Source organism: Hyperoodon ampullatus (genome assembly GCF_949752795.1).
Source record: "Hyperoodon ampullatus genome assembly, chromosome: 3".
Classification (NCBI taxonomy): domain Eukaryota; kingdom Metazoa; phylum Chordata; class Mammalia; order Artiodactyla; family Ziphiidae; genus Hyperoodon; species Hyperoodon ampullatus.
Window position 1 is genome coordinate 639,395 of NC_136916.1, and position 20,541 is coordinate 659,935.

At 39.9% G+C, this 20,541-nt stretch overlaps 1 protein-coding gene across 3 annotated transcripts in view; it reads right to left on the bottom strand.

Annotated features, from left to right (window-relative positions):
- Positions 1-5,358: 5,358 nt before the first annotated feature.
- The window catches only part of ODAD2 (outer dynein arm docking complex subunit 2), a gene marked incomplete at both ends in the record, with an annotated part of 182,237 nt that continues 167,054 nt past the window's right edge, over positions 5,359-20,541 (bottom strand). For all 3 annotated transcript variants that reach the window (XM_079699667.1, XM_079699668.1, XM_079699666.1), the window contains one exon: positions 5,359-5,472. In XM_079699667.1, the coding sequence (XP_079555793.1) occupies positions 5,359-5,472 (114 nt within the window). The remainder of the gene's footprint in view (positions 5,473-20,541) is intronic.

Consider the following 20,541-nt stretch of genomic DNA (forward strand, 5'->3'; position numbering starts at 1 on the left):
ATATGTATGAACCATGCTGATATACACTAATATACCTTTCAATCATGAAAATAAATTAGGACATAAATCTAAACTGAAATGACAAATCTTAACTCCAAACATCATGGGCCAATTATGTATATGTAATCTGTAAAGGATGTCTTTTATCAACTAATGAATCAGGGTGGCATGAACTGGCAAAAGAAAAGCTCCCTTTTGTCTTGATAGATGCAAATAAAGAATAATTACTTTTACTTGAAATTTTGAAAAAAAATGGATTGGGAGTATAAAGATTCCATCTGTTACATGATTTCAAGTCAGCCATGAGAGCTGTGCATCAGAAACATTGAAATATTAACTTTACATCTTGCATTTACGGAAATTAAAGCATAAGGCATTTTAAGAGCCAGAAATGTAACAACCATTTATCAGAGAAAATGGGAGCAGAAGCTGGAGACACGGAAAGTAAAGTGGAGGAAAAAAAGAAGGAAAACAATTGCTGGAATGAGGGGAAATTAACAGAGCAGAAAAAAAAAGAGCACAAAGGAGAAAAACATGCTTTAAAGGAGAACAGAAGTCTATGAAACTGTACTATATTTATTTATTGGTTGGAAGTGTATTTCTATTAGACGAATTCAGGCAAAATATATAAAGAAACAGTAAATCCCAATATTGTTTGTCTTAGGCATCTACAACAATAAACAAATGAATGGATCAAATTCATTCTTTTCAAAAAAACAGTGTGTAAAAAGCAATCTATCAATGACTTTTTGAGCTATTTCATGTGTCTGCTTTTGGTGCTCTTGGAATAGAATTCAGCTGCTTAGACAAAAAAAATTTTTCAGAATTTACTTATGGGCCATTTCAGCATGCTTCAAGTACGCTGTACTACTATTAGTTGTAGTTGAAAGCTATTACAAATGTGCATTTTATAGGTTAAAGTATATTATAGTGTTTTAGATGTTGAAGCGACCATTCTTTTGTCAAAAAAAAAATTTATGTATGGGTTGTGTCTCCCATTTGTAAACTGAGGATCTTTTTTTTAAAAGCATCTTTATTGGAGTATAATTGCTTTACAATGATGTGTTAGTTTCTGCTTTATAACAAAGTGTATCGGTTATACGTCTACATATGTTCCCATATCTCTTCCCTCTTGCATCTCCCTCCCTCCCACCCTCCCTATCCCACCCCTCTAGGTGGTCACAAAGAACCGAGCTGATCTCCCTGTGCTATGCGGCTGCTTCCCACTAGCTATCTATTTTACGTTTGGTAGTGTGTATATGTCCATACCACTCTCTCACTTCGTCCCAGCTTACCCTTCTGCCTCCCCATATCCTCAAGTCCATTCTCTAGTAGGTCTTTGTCTTTATTCCTGTCTTACCCCTAGGTTCTTCATGACATTTTATTATTCTTAAATTCCATATATATGTGTCAGCATACGGTATTTGTCTTTCTCTTTCTGACTTACTTCACTCTGTATGACAGACTCTAGGTCCATCCACCTCATTACAGATAGCTCAATTTCGTTTCTTTTTATGGCTGAGTAATAATATTCCATTGTATATATGTGCCACATCTTCTTTATCCATTCATCCGATGATGGACACTTAGGTTGTTTCCATCTCCTCAGAATGGGAGAAAATATTTGCAAATGAAGCAACTGACAAAAGATTAATTTCCAAAATTTATAAGCAGCTCATGCAGCTCAATAACAAAAAACAAACAACCCAATCCAAAAATGGGCAGAAGACCTAAATAGACATTTCTCCAAAGAAGATATACAGACTGCCAACAAACACATGAAAGAATGCTCAACATCTTTAATCATTAGAGAAATGCAAATCAAAACTACAATGAGATATCATCTCACACCAGTCAGAATGGCCATCATCAAACAATCTAGAAACAATAAATGCTGGAGAGGGTGTGGAAAAAAGGGAACACTCTCTCACTGCTGGTGGGAATGTGAATTGGTACAGCCACCATGGAGAACAGTATAGAGGTTCCTTAAAAAACGACAAATAGAACTACCATATGACCCAGCAATCCCACTACTGGGCATATACCCTGAGAAAACCATAATTCAAAAAGAGTCATGTACCAAAATGTTCATTGCAGCCCTATTTATAATAGCCCGGAGAGGATCTCTCTTTTAAAGTTAGTTATTAAAGTTAGTTATTAAAGTTAGTTAACTATTATTCTACAACATGTTTTCATGGTGAGGTTGCACCATAATTGAATTAACAAATTTTTCCCTAACATTTTTACCATTATAAATAATGACGTGGTGAAACACCCTTGTACATAAACCCTTGGGCATAATCCAAAGGGCACAAAAAATTAAAAAGCTTCTGGTGTGCGTTGCCAAATTGTCCTTGCAGAATAACTGCGCCCACTTAGATAGACCCTAGTGTGATACGAGATTAGATCTTTTACCAATTCTCCAGTACTTTAAATGAGATCACACGTAGGAAGTACCTCCTACAGTGACAGCATTAGGCAGCATCATATAGAATGCTGTGCTCTTTCTACTCCTTTCTCACTGAGGAAGAGAATCCCACATTTTACACTTAAGTACAGGAGGAACATAGGTGTTTTTTGGGCACTTAATGCATTTGAGGCAGTGAGGTTCTTAAATAAGTGGGTGTCCTTACTGTTCTCACTGAATTATAATGGACATGGCCTATTCCATTCTTGTCTTTTATGGAATGTGATTATACACCTTCAGTTATTTGGACTATGAAATTTTCTTTATTATTTTTAACCTAATCTTGTTAGATGGCTGTCTGTTTATCAACAACTGAATTTCTCATTTTCCTAAGTGGAAATAAATTTTCCAAATATTTTGAATCATTGACTTTTGAGTCCATGCAAATGCCTTAGAGATACATAGTGGTAATTCCAAAATCTATCAAAATAATAGGATTTGCAATGTCATTCCCTAAGACATCTAACCTTCCACTCACTTTCAGAACCTAGAGAAGTTTTAAAAAGAAACTATTTTCACACAAGTCATCCTGAGAGGCAAAATAATAGTGACTACAAACAGCAGAATGATGACCAGGATTTCTAAAAGGAAACTTTCCAAGCTAAAGACAGTAGAAGATCAGAGAGTATCTATTTAAAATTCCTTCCACCTTAAACTCCTTTCAGACTGAAATAGCCAGCTATCATGAAGAACATATTGGATTCCCAGGATGTCCAGGGGAAGAATAAAACCTAAAAAAGAACTCTGTCGCTGAAAACTTAGAATTAATGTCATCAGCTTTAAAGCAGAAAACAACTATAAAACAAAACATCTTATACAAAAACTAAAGCAAAAAAAAAGTAAGTGCTCTCCCATGGAGAGAGAAAAGATGGTCTCTTTGCATGGAGTAGCAAAGAAATAGCGTGATCCTCGGCATGTTTGTTCTCTGACATCTCTGAGTGCTTTCACTCACTGCCTTTGACATTTTTCTAGTAAGGTCAGAATTTTCTGTTATGCCATCTCACACACACACACACACACACACACACACAGCCAAAAATTGACCTTGAAATTCAGTTTCTCTTTTGTTTACTTTAAAGGTACTGCATTCCTGGTGCTCAAGAATTAAAAGAAACAATTCTTAGCAATACACAAGATGATTTTCATGTTAGCTTACTGTATCTGTTTCCACAAGCTTAGTTTCCTTTAAAATGGTACTTTGCTCTTATTTTATGCATTTAGTAATCATGCAGACAAAAGCCCCAAGCTTGCATATGGTAAAGGAACAATCCTTCCCAACCATTCATCCAGTTCTTTGTGCTGCTTCTGTTTTTTGTTTGTTTGTTTTCTGCTGCTTCCCTCCACTCTCAGGACCCACTAATTCCAAGAATATTTAAAAATCTTAAAATGATGGTGAAATCTTCCTTTAAAAATAGTGTAACAATAATATATTTATTAATTTTCTATAGCTAGTCATAATCCATGATTTCTAGATGTGTTTTTAATGTTAGTAAAACAGAGCTAACCAGTGACTTTAACATTAGAAATAACTACTGTTGAAAGCTAAAGGATTTACACTATTTAAATTCTATTCTTTGTTAGCACTGATACCATTTCCTTGTTTCTATTATCCTCTTTTATAACCTCCTTTGAAAAGCAGTGAAGATGAATTGGTGTTTTACAAAACCTTAAAGTTCTCAGAAATGCCTTACCTTTTTATCGGAGAATCTATCACTGGTATAATTTTCATCCTGTACAGGCTTTTCATTTCATACAAATTATTTACATTTAATTCAGTTAAGTTTATGATCTCCAAATTATGAAAAACATACACAGTACTTAATGTTTTTCAATAAGACCTTGCCTGCTCTTTAAAGCATTAAGTGAGGTTGCTGGTTTACTGAGTGGATGCATACAAAGCTATTTTCCTAGCTAGTTTTAGATGCTGGGGACGGTTAGTTCCCAAACATTGCAGCACACCAAGGTTACATATGTGATTCTTTTAAGTGGCTTCTAATGTTTCTATAACCTGATAAAATGCCATTAATCCTTTGTAGCCACTTTTTAAAAAGTATTGTTTGTGCTGAAAACAAGTTCAGAAATTCAAAGCAATTTTCTGTGAAGTAATATTATCCTTAAATCAGCATAAACTAATTCTTTCAATAAAAGTGTTGGTGAATCCTGTGAGGGAAATAAAACATCTAATTGTTTATACTTTGGAAATCCAAAAGTGAAAATCTCACTCACTGCTTATGTTTTTGTGATTTGCATTATCTGGTACAGTGACAGTTATACGTTGTCTTCTCAGATGTTTGATAGTTTTAGGAGAAACTTGGAATGACCTCGGGATGCTCTCTCTCAGCCCAGCTGCTTAACTCTGAATTATATTCCATAACAGTTTGTGAAATCAGCACATCTCCTCAGAGCTCTCCCGTGGGTTGCAAGCGATCAAACAAACAAAACCATAGTGTCAAGACAGTTAGATTGGTTTAACAGAAAGGGAATTCTAAAGACATTCATGAATGAATGCACAACGGGAAGGCCATGTCTTTATTAAAATCACCACAAATACAAAAGCATCGCCGATATATATATATATATATATATATATATATATATATATACACACATACACACACACACACACAAGCTGTATACATATATTCTCAAATTCCTGGAAAATTATCACAAATATATTGGCTTTATATGTCATTACATGGCATATCCCTAAAATAGAACAAAAATACCCATACAATTTTTGGATGAACAGCATCCTTTGCATTTCTAAATTCCTGTGTTTTCAGACATTTGTTTGTAAAGGATTTGCTATGAAATGTTTCCCAGTTGAGGCCTCCTGGCCCTGGGAGTGACATGGCCTGTGTCGTGTAACATTTGGTAGCTATAATGTCTGTTCAAGTGTATCTCGCCTTTTCTATAGCAAGAGCTAACCTGCGAATGTTGGATATACAGCCAGCTGCGGCTTCCTGGAGATCCTGGTCAGGTGACCCCACCATATGCAGTAGAAGCTGCCACACACGGAGCATGGGGAGAAGAGAAATAAGAATAAAACCATTAATCTAAACACGTAAAGTTAGACTATAAGAATGATGTTAAATATGAAATGCTTTTTAAGTCACCAAAAAAAAAGGCCGAGAAATTCCACTGTGGCAAATGCAAATATAAATGGTACTTAATCAGATGCAGGAATTTCTCATGAATTTCTTACCTTTTTATTTAATGGAGCTGAGCTAGACCTGTTTCTCCCTCCTTTCTTTGGTCATCTAACTGCACGAAATTTCTGCTTTGAAATTTCTCTTGCATCCTTTATGGCTCTTCCACCTCCGGAGACAAGCCAGCAGTGTATCACGCCTAGACTGTTGGTGCATCCTCCGAGGCTTAATCTCTCTGCATTCCAGTCTACCCCATCATGTCACAACCTAATTATATCGGTCCCTTAATAGAGACTTGCATTGACTCCCAATGCCAGCTAACTAGAGCCCAGTCTCTTAACCTGTCCTTGAAGGATTTCTGTGCTCTGGCCTCAGTTTACCTTTCTAGCCATTCATCTTTCTCCTGTTCCATCCTGTACTCCAAGGTCCCGCTTCCCCACTTCTTTTGCCTTGATTGGTGCCATTGCTCTACCTAAAATGCCCTCCCATCTCCTTCTCTGACTCTGTTATCCACCTTTCATGACCCAGCTAACTTTTCTACAAAGCCTCCACTGATTTCTGTCAAACAAAATGCCATTTCTCCCTCATCAGAACTCTCATAGTTGTTTACTCAAATGTCTGTTGCTATACTTGTTTTCTTCCCTTTTTCACCGACTTGTATTAATGTTTTTTGTCCTACTTTAGATTGTAAACTCTGGAAGAATCTTGTAAAATCATACAGTGCCTGATACACGGTAGATGCCAAATAAATATCAAATAAATTAATTAGAACTTTTAAAATCTATCAATTATAATTCTAACTAATAGTTCTGATGAAAGATTTTAAATGTAATTTGAATTGAACATTTTTCATACAGTAGCCTTTGAGTACAAATGTGGATGATGTCATAGAATGAGGATGTCTTGATAAGGAAAGAAATATTGTAAAGAAAAATATTGTGAAACATCTTAAATATGGCAGGCTTAGGAGTTTGGCTTTTATTCTGCAGGTAATAAAAGGAAGTTGTTGAAGCACATTAATCAGGAGAGTGACATGGTCATATTTGTATTTTAGAAAGATAAATTTTATGGCAACTTAATAGAATAAGGACTGTGGAGAGAGGGGACTGGTGGGAACTGCAACACATCAGGCCAGGGGTGATAAGAACTGAGTAAAGCAGAACCACGAACAGCATGGAAGGAATGAGTTCAAGGGATATTTAGGGACTAAACTATTCAACAGACGGCCCAAGGACAGCTGGTTATCCAAAGAGAAGAAAATGAAAATGGTAATCTCATACATAAACATCCCTTCCAGGTAGATTGATGACTTAAATAAGAAAGCAAAACGTGAAACGTTTAGGAGGTTGTACAAGAGAGACCTTGATCACACTGGGGTATTGAAGGGTGTCTGGCCTCTCCGTTTCTTGACCTCCTCCTGTCAATGATTTTCACTACACTTTAGCCCCTGCTTCCAGGGTCACACCCTGGTTCTTGTTTTTCATCAACAGTCCAACCTCCAGACTCTCTGATAACAATTACTTCTCTTCTGATTTGGCCGTTGAACTTACTTGTTTGTTCTCATCATGACCTCTAGTCCACTGGCCTGTGTACTTTTTCTTAAACCATCTCCTGTCTTCACTTCCTCCATAACCAGTTTAGATTCTACAGTCCATCTTTTCATTCATTATCTTACCGGTTTCTTAAACCTCCTTATGACACCCATCCATTAAAACCATAACCTACTCTGTCTTCCCCGTGCCCTCACCTCTAACTGAGCCCTGCTGGAGACAATATGTGTGCAACATGGCAAATGAACCCTTCGTAAATCCAGCCCCAACTGGATCCTCTCACTGGATCCTCAAACCACTAACTTGTGGTTTGACTTGTGGCTTTTGAGTGACAAGCAGCCAGACCCCACTTTTGGTAACATCTTCTCTATAAAAACCACCCCCTGGCTCCTGTTGGTGGAGCCCTCCTAACCATTTTCAATTTGGTGCCGCCTGATTTGAATCAATGTTTGCTCAAATAGACTCTTGTAAATGCCTCCGTTTATCTTTTAAGAGTGTTATTGAGAGTTTTTCTCCAGCATCATTCAATAACCTAGGCATAGGATGTAGGACAGAGGACATATATTATAGGATTGTAATTCATTTGAACAGCCATGCGGTCTGGGCTGGGCTGGAAGGGAAGTAAAACAGAAGTGTACTGATCATCTGGGAGAATTAGGAAGAGAGACCTCAGTGAAGTAGGAAAACAGTGTTAGTGGGAATGAAGCATAGGAAGAAGTTGAAAAACAGGACATTATAGTCTGAGAATGGATTATTTGGAGTTTAAGATTTATAGATAAGGTTGTCTTGAGAATGGACAAAGTCCAGGATGTAGCTATGGGAATATAGGTCAGTATAAGATTGTTACACAGTTTTATACATACACACACACACACACACGACCACAATTTATATCCTCATTCTCTGTCTCTGTCTCTCTCTCTGCAGGAAGAGGAAATAGTGGAAAAGGAAGAACGGAGCAGTAGCAGCTCTCCTTGGCTACTGCAGCACGTAGCTTAAAAGTCCTTTTATAGCAGCTCACACTTGAACCCCTTTCCTAGCTTGCAACTTTCAACTCTTGATCTACAGTTTGGTATTTTTACCGATCTACTTATTTGTTTATGCCTCATCTTACTATTATATGAAAGCTTTTAAAGCAGATATGACGATATGAAATTTAGACGGTCTCTTCTGAATGCACATTTAGCACAGACGTTCATCCACCACTTTTTTTCACGCTCCCACCTCATCACTGTAACCTTCCATCATCTTCATGTGTGGAGCGCTCGCTGTAAACGTGGGGAGTTCACGCTGCCGCGCCATTACTAAACCATTAGCTGAGAGCATCCCAGCGTGACGTCGAGGGAGCCTGGATGCTCCTCTCTCCACAGAGGGGCCTGTTGTCCCCTTCATTCTACTTTCCAATCTTCAGATTAGTTATTTTATCAAAACCAGACGTTCCAATCAGTTTCTCGGCAAATTATATAATAACTTGAGGGTTTTCTCCCTCCTTTTCCCAAGTATAATAGATGATTAATATGGGTTCATGAGTTCCCTCGTTGATCCCACTGTCTTATAAAATATAGCATTAATATTCTCCCACCAGTCTAAATCACTTTAATAGACAATATTTATTACTATATTAATTTTTTAAATTATAGTCATGTCATCATAATGAATAATGTCAGTTACCTATAGATGTTTCTGGGCCCTGGATTAGGGGGCCTGATGCCACCTTAAAAGCCTGATTTCTACAAGCAGATGGGATGTAGAAATGGTCCAGTGTCCAACTGCCCTGCATATGCTATTCAGAAAACTGGACAATAGGGGCAGAGACTCGGTACGGAGAACTCACCTAGGCTTGCCTTGCGGGGACAGCCTGCCTCCCTCTGCTCTTGTCTTGGGCCCGTCCTGCAGCAAGTTTTGTTGTTGTTGTTTTAAATCCAGGGAGAAGTGAAATGAAGCTCTAGCTGTGAACCCCAACTACCTGAGTGAGGAACCAGACGGCTCCTTACGCTGTCCAGCTCCTCTGGAGAAAAGGCAGTGTCAAATAGTAGTCAAGGCCATGGTCTTTGAGGTTGCAGCTGCTTGAATTTGTATCCTGACTTCTCCACTTACTGGGTAAGTTACGGAACCTTTCAGCTCTGCCTTCTCATGTGTTTAATGGGATCACCTACCTCTGAGGGTCATCGTGAAGATGGATGAGACAGTACACACCTTTTAAAGTGCTTGACCACCTGTGTTCACAGGCTCTTGCGGTCTCTCTATCTTGTGATCTTTGTATGCCCCCCGCCCCCGCTTCCAGTTTTGTCTGATTGTTCCCTGAGGCCGTGTGTGAGGGGGAAACTGGAGAAGCACAGGCAGGGAGACTTTACACCAGAAAGGGCAGAGGATTCCTTGCGGAGAGAAGCAACAACAGATGGGAAGGAAAGGGGAAAGGCAGAGAGGGCAGAGGGTCCACCCGGTTTTGAAGAGAGGGTTTGGAGAGCTTGGAGTAGGGGGCTTATTTGGGAGAAACTTCAGAGAGAGAGAGACTGAGTGGAAAAAAGGTAGGAGATTTTAAAGAGCTTAACGGTGCTCTGGCTTCAGGAGAGAGGGAAACCAGGGTAACAGTTAACTTTCAATTGCTCCTTGGCGGCCAGTCTTGTGTGTCTCGGACTGCATGTCCCAGTCACAAATGGACCATGAGGGGCTTGGTTTCATACAGGTTACGCACTCGAATCTCGTAAACCAAGGGCCCAGGACAAAGTAAGTGCTCCGTAATTGCCATCCATGATCATGGTGATTTCTTCACCAGTTCCAAAGTCTGGTTCTGGCATTTATTCTTTGGAGCCCAGCCCTGGTTAGTTTGAGAAGAACAAGGAAGCAGGCATTTTGGCCCTGTGGTCCGTCTGCCCCTTTCAGTACTTGCTCTAGGCCCTACCTCGTCTCTGGTTAACGCCATGGGTACCAATGGTCCAGGCTTCACTTGGCCTCAGCCACTGCCACCGCTGCCTGGCACGGCTACCTAAGAAAGCAGCCCATTGGCTGATGCCTGCCAAAAATGGGCCGGTGTTTTGCCCATGCTCCCCCTCAGACCTGGGTGTTGTTCTGTGGTTCCCTCTCCAGCTTTCCAAGAGTCGGGTGCATTTATTCCCAAGCCCTTGATGCCAGTTACATAATTTCAAATTATGTAAACCAGTGAACAGTGAGTGTGAAATGTCTGGCATGCTGTTGGCACCTGTGTCTGTGACAGAGCCTGTGGCGTGCTGGCGGCCGCTGGAGTCTACTGGATAGGGCTGCTGGGAGGGCATGCCCTGTGCCGTCACACATGCTACGTTAGAATACAGTGTTCAGTCAATGCCAGTACCTTTTATGACCCAACTGCGTAAATGACTTTGTCTGTTACCGAACTTCTACTCCTGAGTGCACCAAAAGGACTACTTCTCTTTGGGGAATTAATTTTGCCTCAGTTTCTTGCTCTCACCATGAGGTTTCCTTCCATATCCAGTATGGTGGTGAGTGAATGTTTAGCCTAAAAACTTGATCAGGGGAGCCCAGCAGTCCAGTGTTTTAAATGACTAAAATGTAGACAAGGGTGAAAGGTTTAAAAATAGATGAAAGGAGAAAAGCATGGTAGAAAGGTACATGTGGTAGAGGTGACAGCTGCCCCCTTAAACATAGCTTCAGTGACTCACTGGCCTCAGGCCACAGGCCACCTGATGTTTGTACAGCGTGAAATGGTTTTATTAGCTACCAAGCTTACTGGGTGCCAGGCACTGGGATTTTTTCTTTGTTGGTTAATCGTATCCTGCTCTGGCCCTTTTCCTTACCCAGGAACATTCTAAATCCAGGGTACAGAGTTGGAAGTGTAACGTTCGTTGCCTGATAAAGGTATGAAGGGCTTGATAGCTGAGAGGCATTCCTAGGACCCTCTTTGGGTGATGCTGCGCTCTGAATTTATTTTACCTGAACTTTATTTGGCCGTTAATGAATGCTACTCATTGCATTGTTAATACATCCAGAGGCTGTGTAGCTAATGCTGCTTTACAAATTGAGTAAGGATGTGCGACTTTCCCAAACCATTATCTGAACAACATGTACTGTGTATGTGTCTTGGTTTTGAATTAGGCTCAGGAATATCTATTTTTCTTAAGAGCTTCACAAGCAAACTAGGGCACCCAGGGCAACACTTTAAAACGAATATAAACAGCCACATAATGGAAACTTAGCACAAAATTCTGCATTTGAGGGGCAGCTAACAGAAAGTAAAGAGCAGCATGTTTTCAGATCACTAACACACATGGCAAGGGGAAGGTGCTATGTGATACTTTGCGATCATTACTTAAAAGGAGTACTCTCCTTAGGAAGGTGAGACGCAAACTGGGTACAAGTGATTATGGAATTGGTATGCATTTTTTTCCAGTATATATTTTTTTGATTTGTAGACTTTTTCCAACTATAAAAACATTTTAAAATCTGATAAGGAGGAAAAACACCTCAGATTTACCTTTTTGAAGTGTTTGTTCCTTTCAAAAACTTTCCTCTTTCTCATCCTCCCCCTCCCCCAAACATACCCAGAGACCTTGAATTTATTGGGAGTTTCATATATACACTGAAGGAAAACCGGCTCCCTTGCTTTAGAACTTAATTGCACAGAGCACTTTAAAACATCGTTCAAACACATAACTTTTCACAGCGTTGGTGTGAACGAGGACACTGGGAGGTGCACCGAGAGTGGTCTGTGGATTGGGCGCACGAGTACTTCTTCCAGTGGCAAAGGCTTTGATCACAAGGCACATGCCCTCAGAATGCAGCTGTGACTGGAGCTTCACATCCCCGGGAAGGTGAGATGAAGGTAGCAAGGGAATCAGAGTCTGCGTCCAATTTCTACTTTTACAACTACCAGTTCATGACTTTATGTAATATTTCAGTTGTATGAAAAGTATGTATGAAAAGTACCAATTTGAGTGATAACAGATTTTCTTGTGGTTTGACTTGACACTGTTCAGGCGAACCCAGGCTGGGAATAGGAGTTCTCATTAGAGCCGGAGGAGCACTGAAATACCTGCATGCACGCTGAGCTCAGCGGGTTTTCCAGAAAACTCTGGCATTCCCAGAGCTGATCTGAACCCTTCTTCTGCTGTCAGTTTCCCGGGCACTGAGGTGAGGTTTGCGCGACCCAGGAACACACGATGCCTCTGGACCCTGTCCTCCGGGCCGGTGGCCTCCTGGCTGTCCGGCGGGCTGGGCTCTGCTGCAGAGGCTCTTGGTGGGTCCCGACCCCAACTCTGAGCCTTGGTAACTCACTTCACGTGGCAGCTCCCCAGAGCCATGGGCCTCAAAACCCATTTTACATTTGCTGGTTGGGGCAAAACTCTTGATTCTGCTTTTCGGTGAAGTGAAGCAAGGAGCTTGCCTTTGCATGGTGTCTGCTTGCCTCTGGGTGACAGGAGCACATGCCCTGTGATCCAAGGGCCATGTCCACAGATCTTGGGAGAGGTCTGCTGCTTCCATCCACTGCCCTTTCTGTGTAGACGTTCCTTCACACTGGAGTAGGTTTGTCCTCTGGTTTTCCCTCAAGTTGTCTTTACATGAGCCTTCCACTAGAGTGCTGTTGTGCCCAGATACACACACACACACACACACACACGAGATTAGAGTGTTGGGTCTGGTGTCCTGGGTGGGAGAAATAGGTCACATAACAAAGAGTGCCCTAACAGCCCTCTTCTACAGAATGCTAGAAATGGAGAATGACTTGGTTTCTGGCTGGATCAGGAGTTCATGGGACCCTGCTCTCTACTAGAGGAAAAGGAAGCGACAAGTCTGTGCACACCCTGGGCAGGAGTTCACGGTGTCACTTGGAACAGCTTCAAGTCACTCTTCCATTTTGCTCCCTATCCAATATAAAGAACATTTGTGTCTATGGAGGTTTCCCGGATAAGAATGCCAAAGAAAAGATAAGGTAAGGATGGATAAAAACACACACATGGACACGGTTGTTTAGAATTGCATTTTGCTATTGGGTAGATCAAAGTGACAAAGATAATTCTCTCAAGTAAAAAAGAAAAAAGAACATGCTCATAGATTATGGAATGTAGTGGCTGTGAGTTCACACCTTGGGTTCAGACAGTCTGGTTTTCAGTCTTATATTCTCCTCACTGTGTATGACCTGGGGTAACTTTCCCTGAGCCTCAGGTTTATTTCTTTTCTTTTTTTTTTTTCATTTGTGTAAGTACATGTTTTTGCTTTATTGTGGCATACTATTCCAAGTAGGATTTCTACTGATACTTTTTTTTTGAATTTTATCTTATTTATTTTTTTATATAGCAGGTTCTTATTAGTCATCCATTTTATACATATTAGTGTATACACGTCAATCTCTCAGTTCATCCCACCACCACCCCACCCTGCCACTTTCCCCCCTCAGTGTCCATACGTTTGTTCTCTGTATCTGTGTCTCAAATTCTGCCCTGCAAACTGGTTCATCTCTACCATTTTTCTAGGTTCCACATATATGCATTAATATACGATATTTGTTTTTCTCTTTCTGACTTACTTCACTCTGTATGGCAGTCTCTAGGTCCATCCACGTCTCTACAAATGACCCGATTTCATTCCTTTTTATGGCTGAGTAATATTCCATTGTATATATGTACCACATCTTCTTTATCCATTCATCTGTTGATGGGCATTTAGGATGCTTCCAAGTCCTGGCTATTGTAAATAGTGCTGCAATGAATATTGGGGTGCATGTGTCTTTTTGAATTATGGTTTTCTCTGGGTATATGCCCAGTAGTGGGATTGCTGGGTCATATGGTAGTTCTATTTGTAGTTTTTTAAGGAACCTCCATACTGTTCTCCATAGTGGCTGTATCAGTTTACATTCGACCAACAGTGCAAGAGGGTTCCCTTTTCTCCACACCCTCTCCAGCATTTGTTGTTCGTAGATTTTCTGATGATGCCCATTCTAACTGGTGTGAGGTGATGATACCTCATTGTAGTTTTGATTTGCATTTCTCTAATAATTAGTGATGCTGAGCAGCTTTTCATGTGCCTCTTGGCCATCTGTATGTCTTCTTTGGAGAAATGTTTATTTAGGTCTTCTGCCCATTTTTGGATTGGGTGGTTTGTTTTTCTAATATTGAGCTGCATGAGCTGTTTATATGTTTTGGAGATTAATCCTTTGTCCACTGATGCATTTGCAAATATTTTCTTCCATTCTGAGGGTTGTCTTTTCGTCTTGTTTGTAGTTTCCCTTGCTGTGCAAAAACTTTTAAGTTTCATTACGTCCCATTTGTTTATTTTTGTTTTTATTTTCATTACTGTAGGAGGTGGATCAAAAAAGATCTTGCTGTGATTTATGTCAAAGAGTGTTCTGCCTATGTTTTCCTCTAAGAGTTTTATAGTGTCCAGTCTTACATTTAGGTCTCTAATCAATTTTGAGTTTATTTTTGTGTATGGTGTTAGGGAGTGTTCTAATTTCATTCTTCTACATGTAGCTGTCCGGTTTTCCCAGCACCACTTATTGAAGAGACTGTCTTTTCTCCATTGTATATTCTTCTCTCCTTTATCAAAGATAAGGTGACCATAGGTGCGTGGGTTTACCTCTGGGCTTTCTATCCTGTTCCATTGATCTATATTTCTGTTTTTGTGCCAGTACCCTATTGTCTTGATTACTGCAGCTTTGTAGTATAGTCTGAAGTCTGAGAGCCTGATATCTCCAGCTCCATTTTTTTCCCTCAAGATTGCTTTGGCTATTTGGGGTCTTTTGTGTCTCCATAAAATTTTTAAAATTCTTTGTTCTAGTTCTGTAAAAAAAAAAATGCCATTGGTAATTTGATAGGGATTGCATTGAATCTGTAGATTGCTTTGGGTAGTATAGTCATTTTCACAATATTGATTTTTCCAATCCAAGAACATGGCATATCTCTCCATCTGTTTGTTTCATCTTTAATTTCTTTATCAGTGTCTTATAGGTTTCTGAGTACAGGTCTTTTACCTCCTTAGGGTAGGTTTATTCCTAGGTATTTTATTCTTTTTGTTGCAATGGTAAATGGGAATGTTTCCTTAATTTCTCTTTCAGATTTTTCATCATTAGTGTATAGGAATGCAAGACATTTCTGCATTAATTTCGTATCCTGCTACTTTACCAAATTCATTGATTAGCTCTAGTAATTTTCTGGTGGCATCTTTAGGATTCTCTATGTATAGTACCATGTCATCTGCAAACAGTGACAGTTTTACTTTTTCTTTTCCAATTTGTATTCCTTTTATTTCTTTTCCTTCTTTGACTGCTGTGGCTAAAACTTCCAAAACTATGTTGAATAATTGTGGTGAGAGTGGACCTCCTTGTCTTGCTCCTGATCTTAGAGGAAATGTTTTCTGTTTTTCACCATTGAGAATGATGTTTGCTGTGGGTTTGTCGTATATGGCCTTTATTATGTTGAGGTGGGTTCTCTCTATGCCAACTTTCTGGAGAGTTTTTATCATAAATGGGTGTTGGATTTTGTCAAAAGCTTTTTCTGCATCTATTGAGATGATCATATGATTTTTCTTCTTCAATTTGTTAATATGGTTTATCACATTGATTGATTTGCATATATCGAAGAATCCTTGCATTCCTGGGATAAATCCCACTTGATCATGGTGTATGATCCTTTTAATGTGTTGTTGAATTCTTTTTGCTAGTATTTTGTTGAGGATTTTTGCATCTATATTCATGAGTGATACTGGCCTGTAATTTCTTTTTTTGTAGTATCTTTGTCTGGTTTTGGTATCAGGGTGACGGTGGCCTCACAAAATGAGTTTGGGATTGTTCCTTCCTCTGCCATTTTTTGGAAGAGTTTGAGAAGGATGGGTGTTAGCTCTTCTCCAAATGTTTGATAGAATGCACCTGTGAAGCCGTGTGGTCCTGTACTTTTGTTTGTTGGAAGATTTTTAATCACAGTTTCAATTTCATTACTTGTGATTGGTCTGTTCATATTTTCTATTTCTTCCTGGTTCAGTCTTGGAAGGTGATACCTTTCTAAGAATTTGTCCATTTCTTCCCGGTTGTCCATTTTATTGACATAGAGTTGCTTGTAGTAGTCTCTTAGGATGCTTTGTATTTCTTTTTTTTTTTCTTTCTTTCTTTCTTTTTAGTGGTATGCGGGCCTCTCAATATCACTGTTGTGGCCTCTCCCATTGCAGAGCACAGGCTCTGGATGCACAGGCTCAGCGGCCATGGCTCACCGGCCCAGCTGCTCCGTGGCATGTGGGCTCTTCCCGGACCAGGGCACGAACACGCGTCCCCTGCATCGGCACGCAGACTCTCAACCACTGCGCCATGAGGGAAGCCCAGGATGCTTTGTATTTCTGCGGTGTCTGTTGTAACTTCTCCTTTTTCATTTCTAATTTTATTGATTTGAGTCCTCTCCCTCTTTTTCTTGATGAGTCTGGCTAATGGTTTATCAATTTTGTTTATCTTCTCAAAGAAACAACTTTTAGTTTTATTGATCTTTGCTACTGTTTTCTTTGTTTCTATTTCATTTATTTCTGCTCCGATCTTCATGATTTCTTTCCTTCTACTAACTTTGAGTTTTGTTTGTTCTTCTTTCTCTAGTTCTTTAAGTGGCAGGTTAGATTGTTTAATTGAGATGTTTGTTGTTTCTTGAGGTAGGATTGTATTGCTATAAACTTCCCTCGTAGAACTGCTTTTGCTGCATCCCATAGGTTTTGGATCGTCATGTTTTCATTGTCATTTGTCTCTAGGTATTTTTTGAGTTCCTCTTTGATTTCTTCAGTGATCTCTTGGTTATTTAGCAACATATTGTTTAGCCTGCATGTGTTTGTGTTTTTTACGTTTTTTTCTCTGTAACTGATTTCTAATCTCATAGCACTGTGGTCAGAAATGACGCTTGATATGATTTCAATATTCTTAAATTTACTGAGGCTTGATTTGTGACCCAAGATGTGATCTATCCTGGAGAATGCTCCGTGCGCACTTGAGAAGAAAGTGTAATCTGCTGTTTTTGGATGGAATGTCCTATAAATATCAATTAAATCTATCTGGTCTATTGTGTCATTTAAAGCTTGTGTTTCCTTATTAATTTTCTTTTTGGATGATCTGTCCATTGGTGTAAGTGAGGTGTTAAAGTCCCCCACTATTATTGTGTTAGTGTCAATTTCCTCTTTTATAACAGTTAGCAGTTGCCTTATGTATTGAGGTGATCCTATGTCGGGTGCATATATAATTGTTATATCTTCTTCTTGGATTTATCCCTTGATCATTATGTAGTGTCCTTCCTTGTCTCTTGTTAACATTCTTTATTTTAAAGTCTATTTTATTTGATATGAGTATTGCTACTCCAGCTTTCTTTTGATTTCCATTTGCATGAAATATCTTTTCCATCCCCTCACTTTCAGTCTGTATGTGTCCCTAGGTCTGAAGTGGGTCTCTTGTGGACAGCATATATATATATGGGTCTTGTTTTTGTATCCATTCAGCGAGCCTGTGTCTTTTGGTTGGAGCATTTAATCCATTCACGTTTAAGGTAATTATCGATATGTATGTTCCTATTACCATTTTCTTAATTGTTTTGGGTTTGTTATTGTAGGTCCTTTTCTTCTCTTGTGTTTCCTACTTAGAGAAGTTCCTTTAGCATTTGTTGTAGAGCTGGTTTGGTGGTTCTGAAGTCTCTTAGCTTTTGCTTGTCTCTAAAGTTTTTAATTTCTCCATCAAATCTGAATGAGATCCTTGCTGGGTAGAGTAATCTTGGTTGTAGGTTCTTCCCTTTCATCACTTTAAATATGTCATGTCACTCCCTTCTGGCCTGTAGAGTTTCTGCTGAGAAATCAGCTGTAAATCTTATGGGAGTTCTCTTGTATGTTATTTGTCATTTTTCCCTTGCTGCTTTCAATAATTTTTCTTTGTCTTTAATTTTTGCCAACTTGATTACTATGTGTCTTGGCATGTTTCTCCTTGGGTTGATTACTATGTGTCTTGGCATGTTTCTCCTTGGGTTTATCCTGTATGGGACTGTCTGCGCTACCTGCATTTGGGTGGCTATTTCTTTTCCCATGTTAGGGAAGTTTTCGACTATAATCTCTTCAAATATTTTCTTGGGTCCTTTCTCTCTCTCTTCTCCTTCTGGGATCCCTATAATGCAAATGTTGCTGCATTTAATGTTGTCCCAGAGGTCTCAGGCTGTCTTCATTTCTTTTCATTCTTTTTTCTTTATTCTGTTCTGCAGCAGTGAATTCCACCATTCTGTCTTCCCAGGTCACTTATCCGTTCTTCTGCTGCAGTTATTCTGCTATTGATTCCTTCTAGTGTATTTTTCATTTCAGTTACTGTAGTGTTCATCTCTGTTTGTTTGTTCTTTAATTCTTCTATGTCTTTGTTAAACATTTCCTGCATCTTCTCGATCTTTGCCTCCACTCTTTTTCTGAGGTCCTGGATCTTCACTATCGTTATTCTGAATTCTTTTTTCTGGAAGGTTGCCTATCTCCACTTCATTTAGTTGTTTTTCTGGGGTTTTATCTTGTTCCTCCATCTGGTACATAGCCCTCTGCCTTTTCATTTTGTCTATCTTTCTGTGAATGTGGTTTTTGTTCCACAGGCTGCAGGATTGTAGTTCTTCTTGCTTCTGCTGTCTGCCCTCTGGTGGATTAGGCTATCTAAGAGGCTTGTGCCAGTTTCCTGATGGGAGGGACTGGTGGTGGGTAGAGCTGGCTGTTGCTCTGGTCGGCAGAGCTCAGTAAAACGTTAATCCGCTTGTCTACTGATGGGTGGGGCTGGGTTCCCTCCCTGTTGTTTGGCCTGAGGTGACCCAACACTGGAGCCTACTTGGGCTCCTTGGTGGGGCTAATGGCGGACTCTGGGAGGGCTCACGCCAAGGAGTACTTCTCAGAACTTCTGCTGCCAGTGTCCTTGTCCTCACGGTGAGACAGAGCCACCCCCCCGCCTCTGCAGGAGACCCTCCAACACCAGCAGGTAGGTCTGGTTCAGTCTCCTATGGGGTCACTGCTCCTTCCCCTGGGTCCCGATGCGCACACTACTTTGTGTGCACCCTCCAAGAGTGGAGTCTCTGTTTCCCCCAGTCCTCTTGAAGTCCTGTAATCAAATCCCGCTAGCCTTCAAAGTCTGATTCTCTAGGAATGCCTCCTCCCATTGCCAGACCCCCAGGTTGGGAAGCCTGCTGTGGGGCTCAGAACCTTCACTCCAGTGGGTGGACTTCTGTGGTATAAGTGTTCTCCAGTTTGTGAGTCACCCACCCAGCAGTTATGGGATTTGATTTTATTGTGATTGCACCCCTCCTGCCATCTCATTGTGGCTTCTCCTTTGTCTTTGGATGTGGGGTATCTTTTTTGGTGAGTTCCAGTGTCTTCCTGTCCATGATTGTTCAGTAGTTAGTTGTGATTCCGGTGCTCTTACAAGAGGGAGTGAGAGCACGTCCTTCTACTCCGCCATCTTCGAGGCTCAGTTTTCTTATCAGTAAAATTAGGATTTGCAATAATGCCATTTTAATGGGACAGATGTGGGGATTCAATGAGATGATGATGTAAAGTGCTTATACTACATGCTCATAAAGGATGATCCTTTTATTACTGTTGTTGTCGTGAATTGGAGGTTGGTTGTTGTTGAGTAGAGACAGTCAAATAAAATTTGCTGTCAGCTCACTTTCTCTGCTAGAGTTCCAACTGAACTGATCCAAATAAGCAATTTTAATCTAATTATATTGGAAATTAATGTTAACAGGAGGTTTGTGGTGTCCTGTTAAGTGAACAAAAACATAAGGCAAGGAAGTTGCACTAACACAAGTCTGTGTTCATTCTAATACATGATGAGTTCTGTTCAGATTAGAGTCCCCCCCTGAGTCAGTCTCTAGTTCACAAGGACATCAGACCCCCACGGGTGAACAAAGGCATATAGTAGATAATTAAAATGGGATAAATGCCTTGGATCTGGAATATATTTGCAGTGGGAAATAGGAGAAGTTGGATGAATATGGAAATGGTCAGTGGAATTTTAAATATTCATGGAAAGGTAAGGCTAAACTATATAACTTATTAATTTATATTATAAAAAAACAGAGCTCACCCACACCTCTTGTGTTATTAGAATAATTGAATAAAACTTCTCTACCTCCTTCCTGCAAAAGACTATCCTATAAACTCAGTTGCAAGGCTGGCCAGAACTCAAATGCATTTTCACTCAAGTATTTTTCTTCCTATTGGGTTGGAAAATGTTAAGGGTAACTCAGTCTAAGTGAAGGGAGGTGGAGAAGATGGTAGAGAAGGGAAATAAACTGATAATTCAATATTTTAAATTATTACTATTAATCTCTTCCCCTGCCTGACCGTTGCAAGATGTGATAAGAAAAAGATAAGTGCCCAGCCTGCAACTGCTCTCAGAGGAAGGCAGGGATGAGCT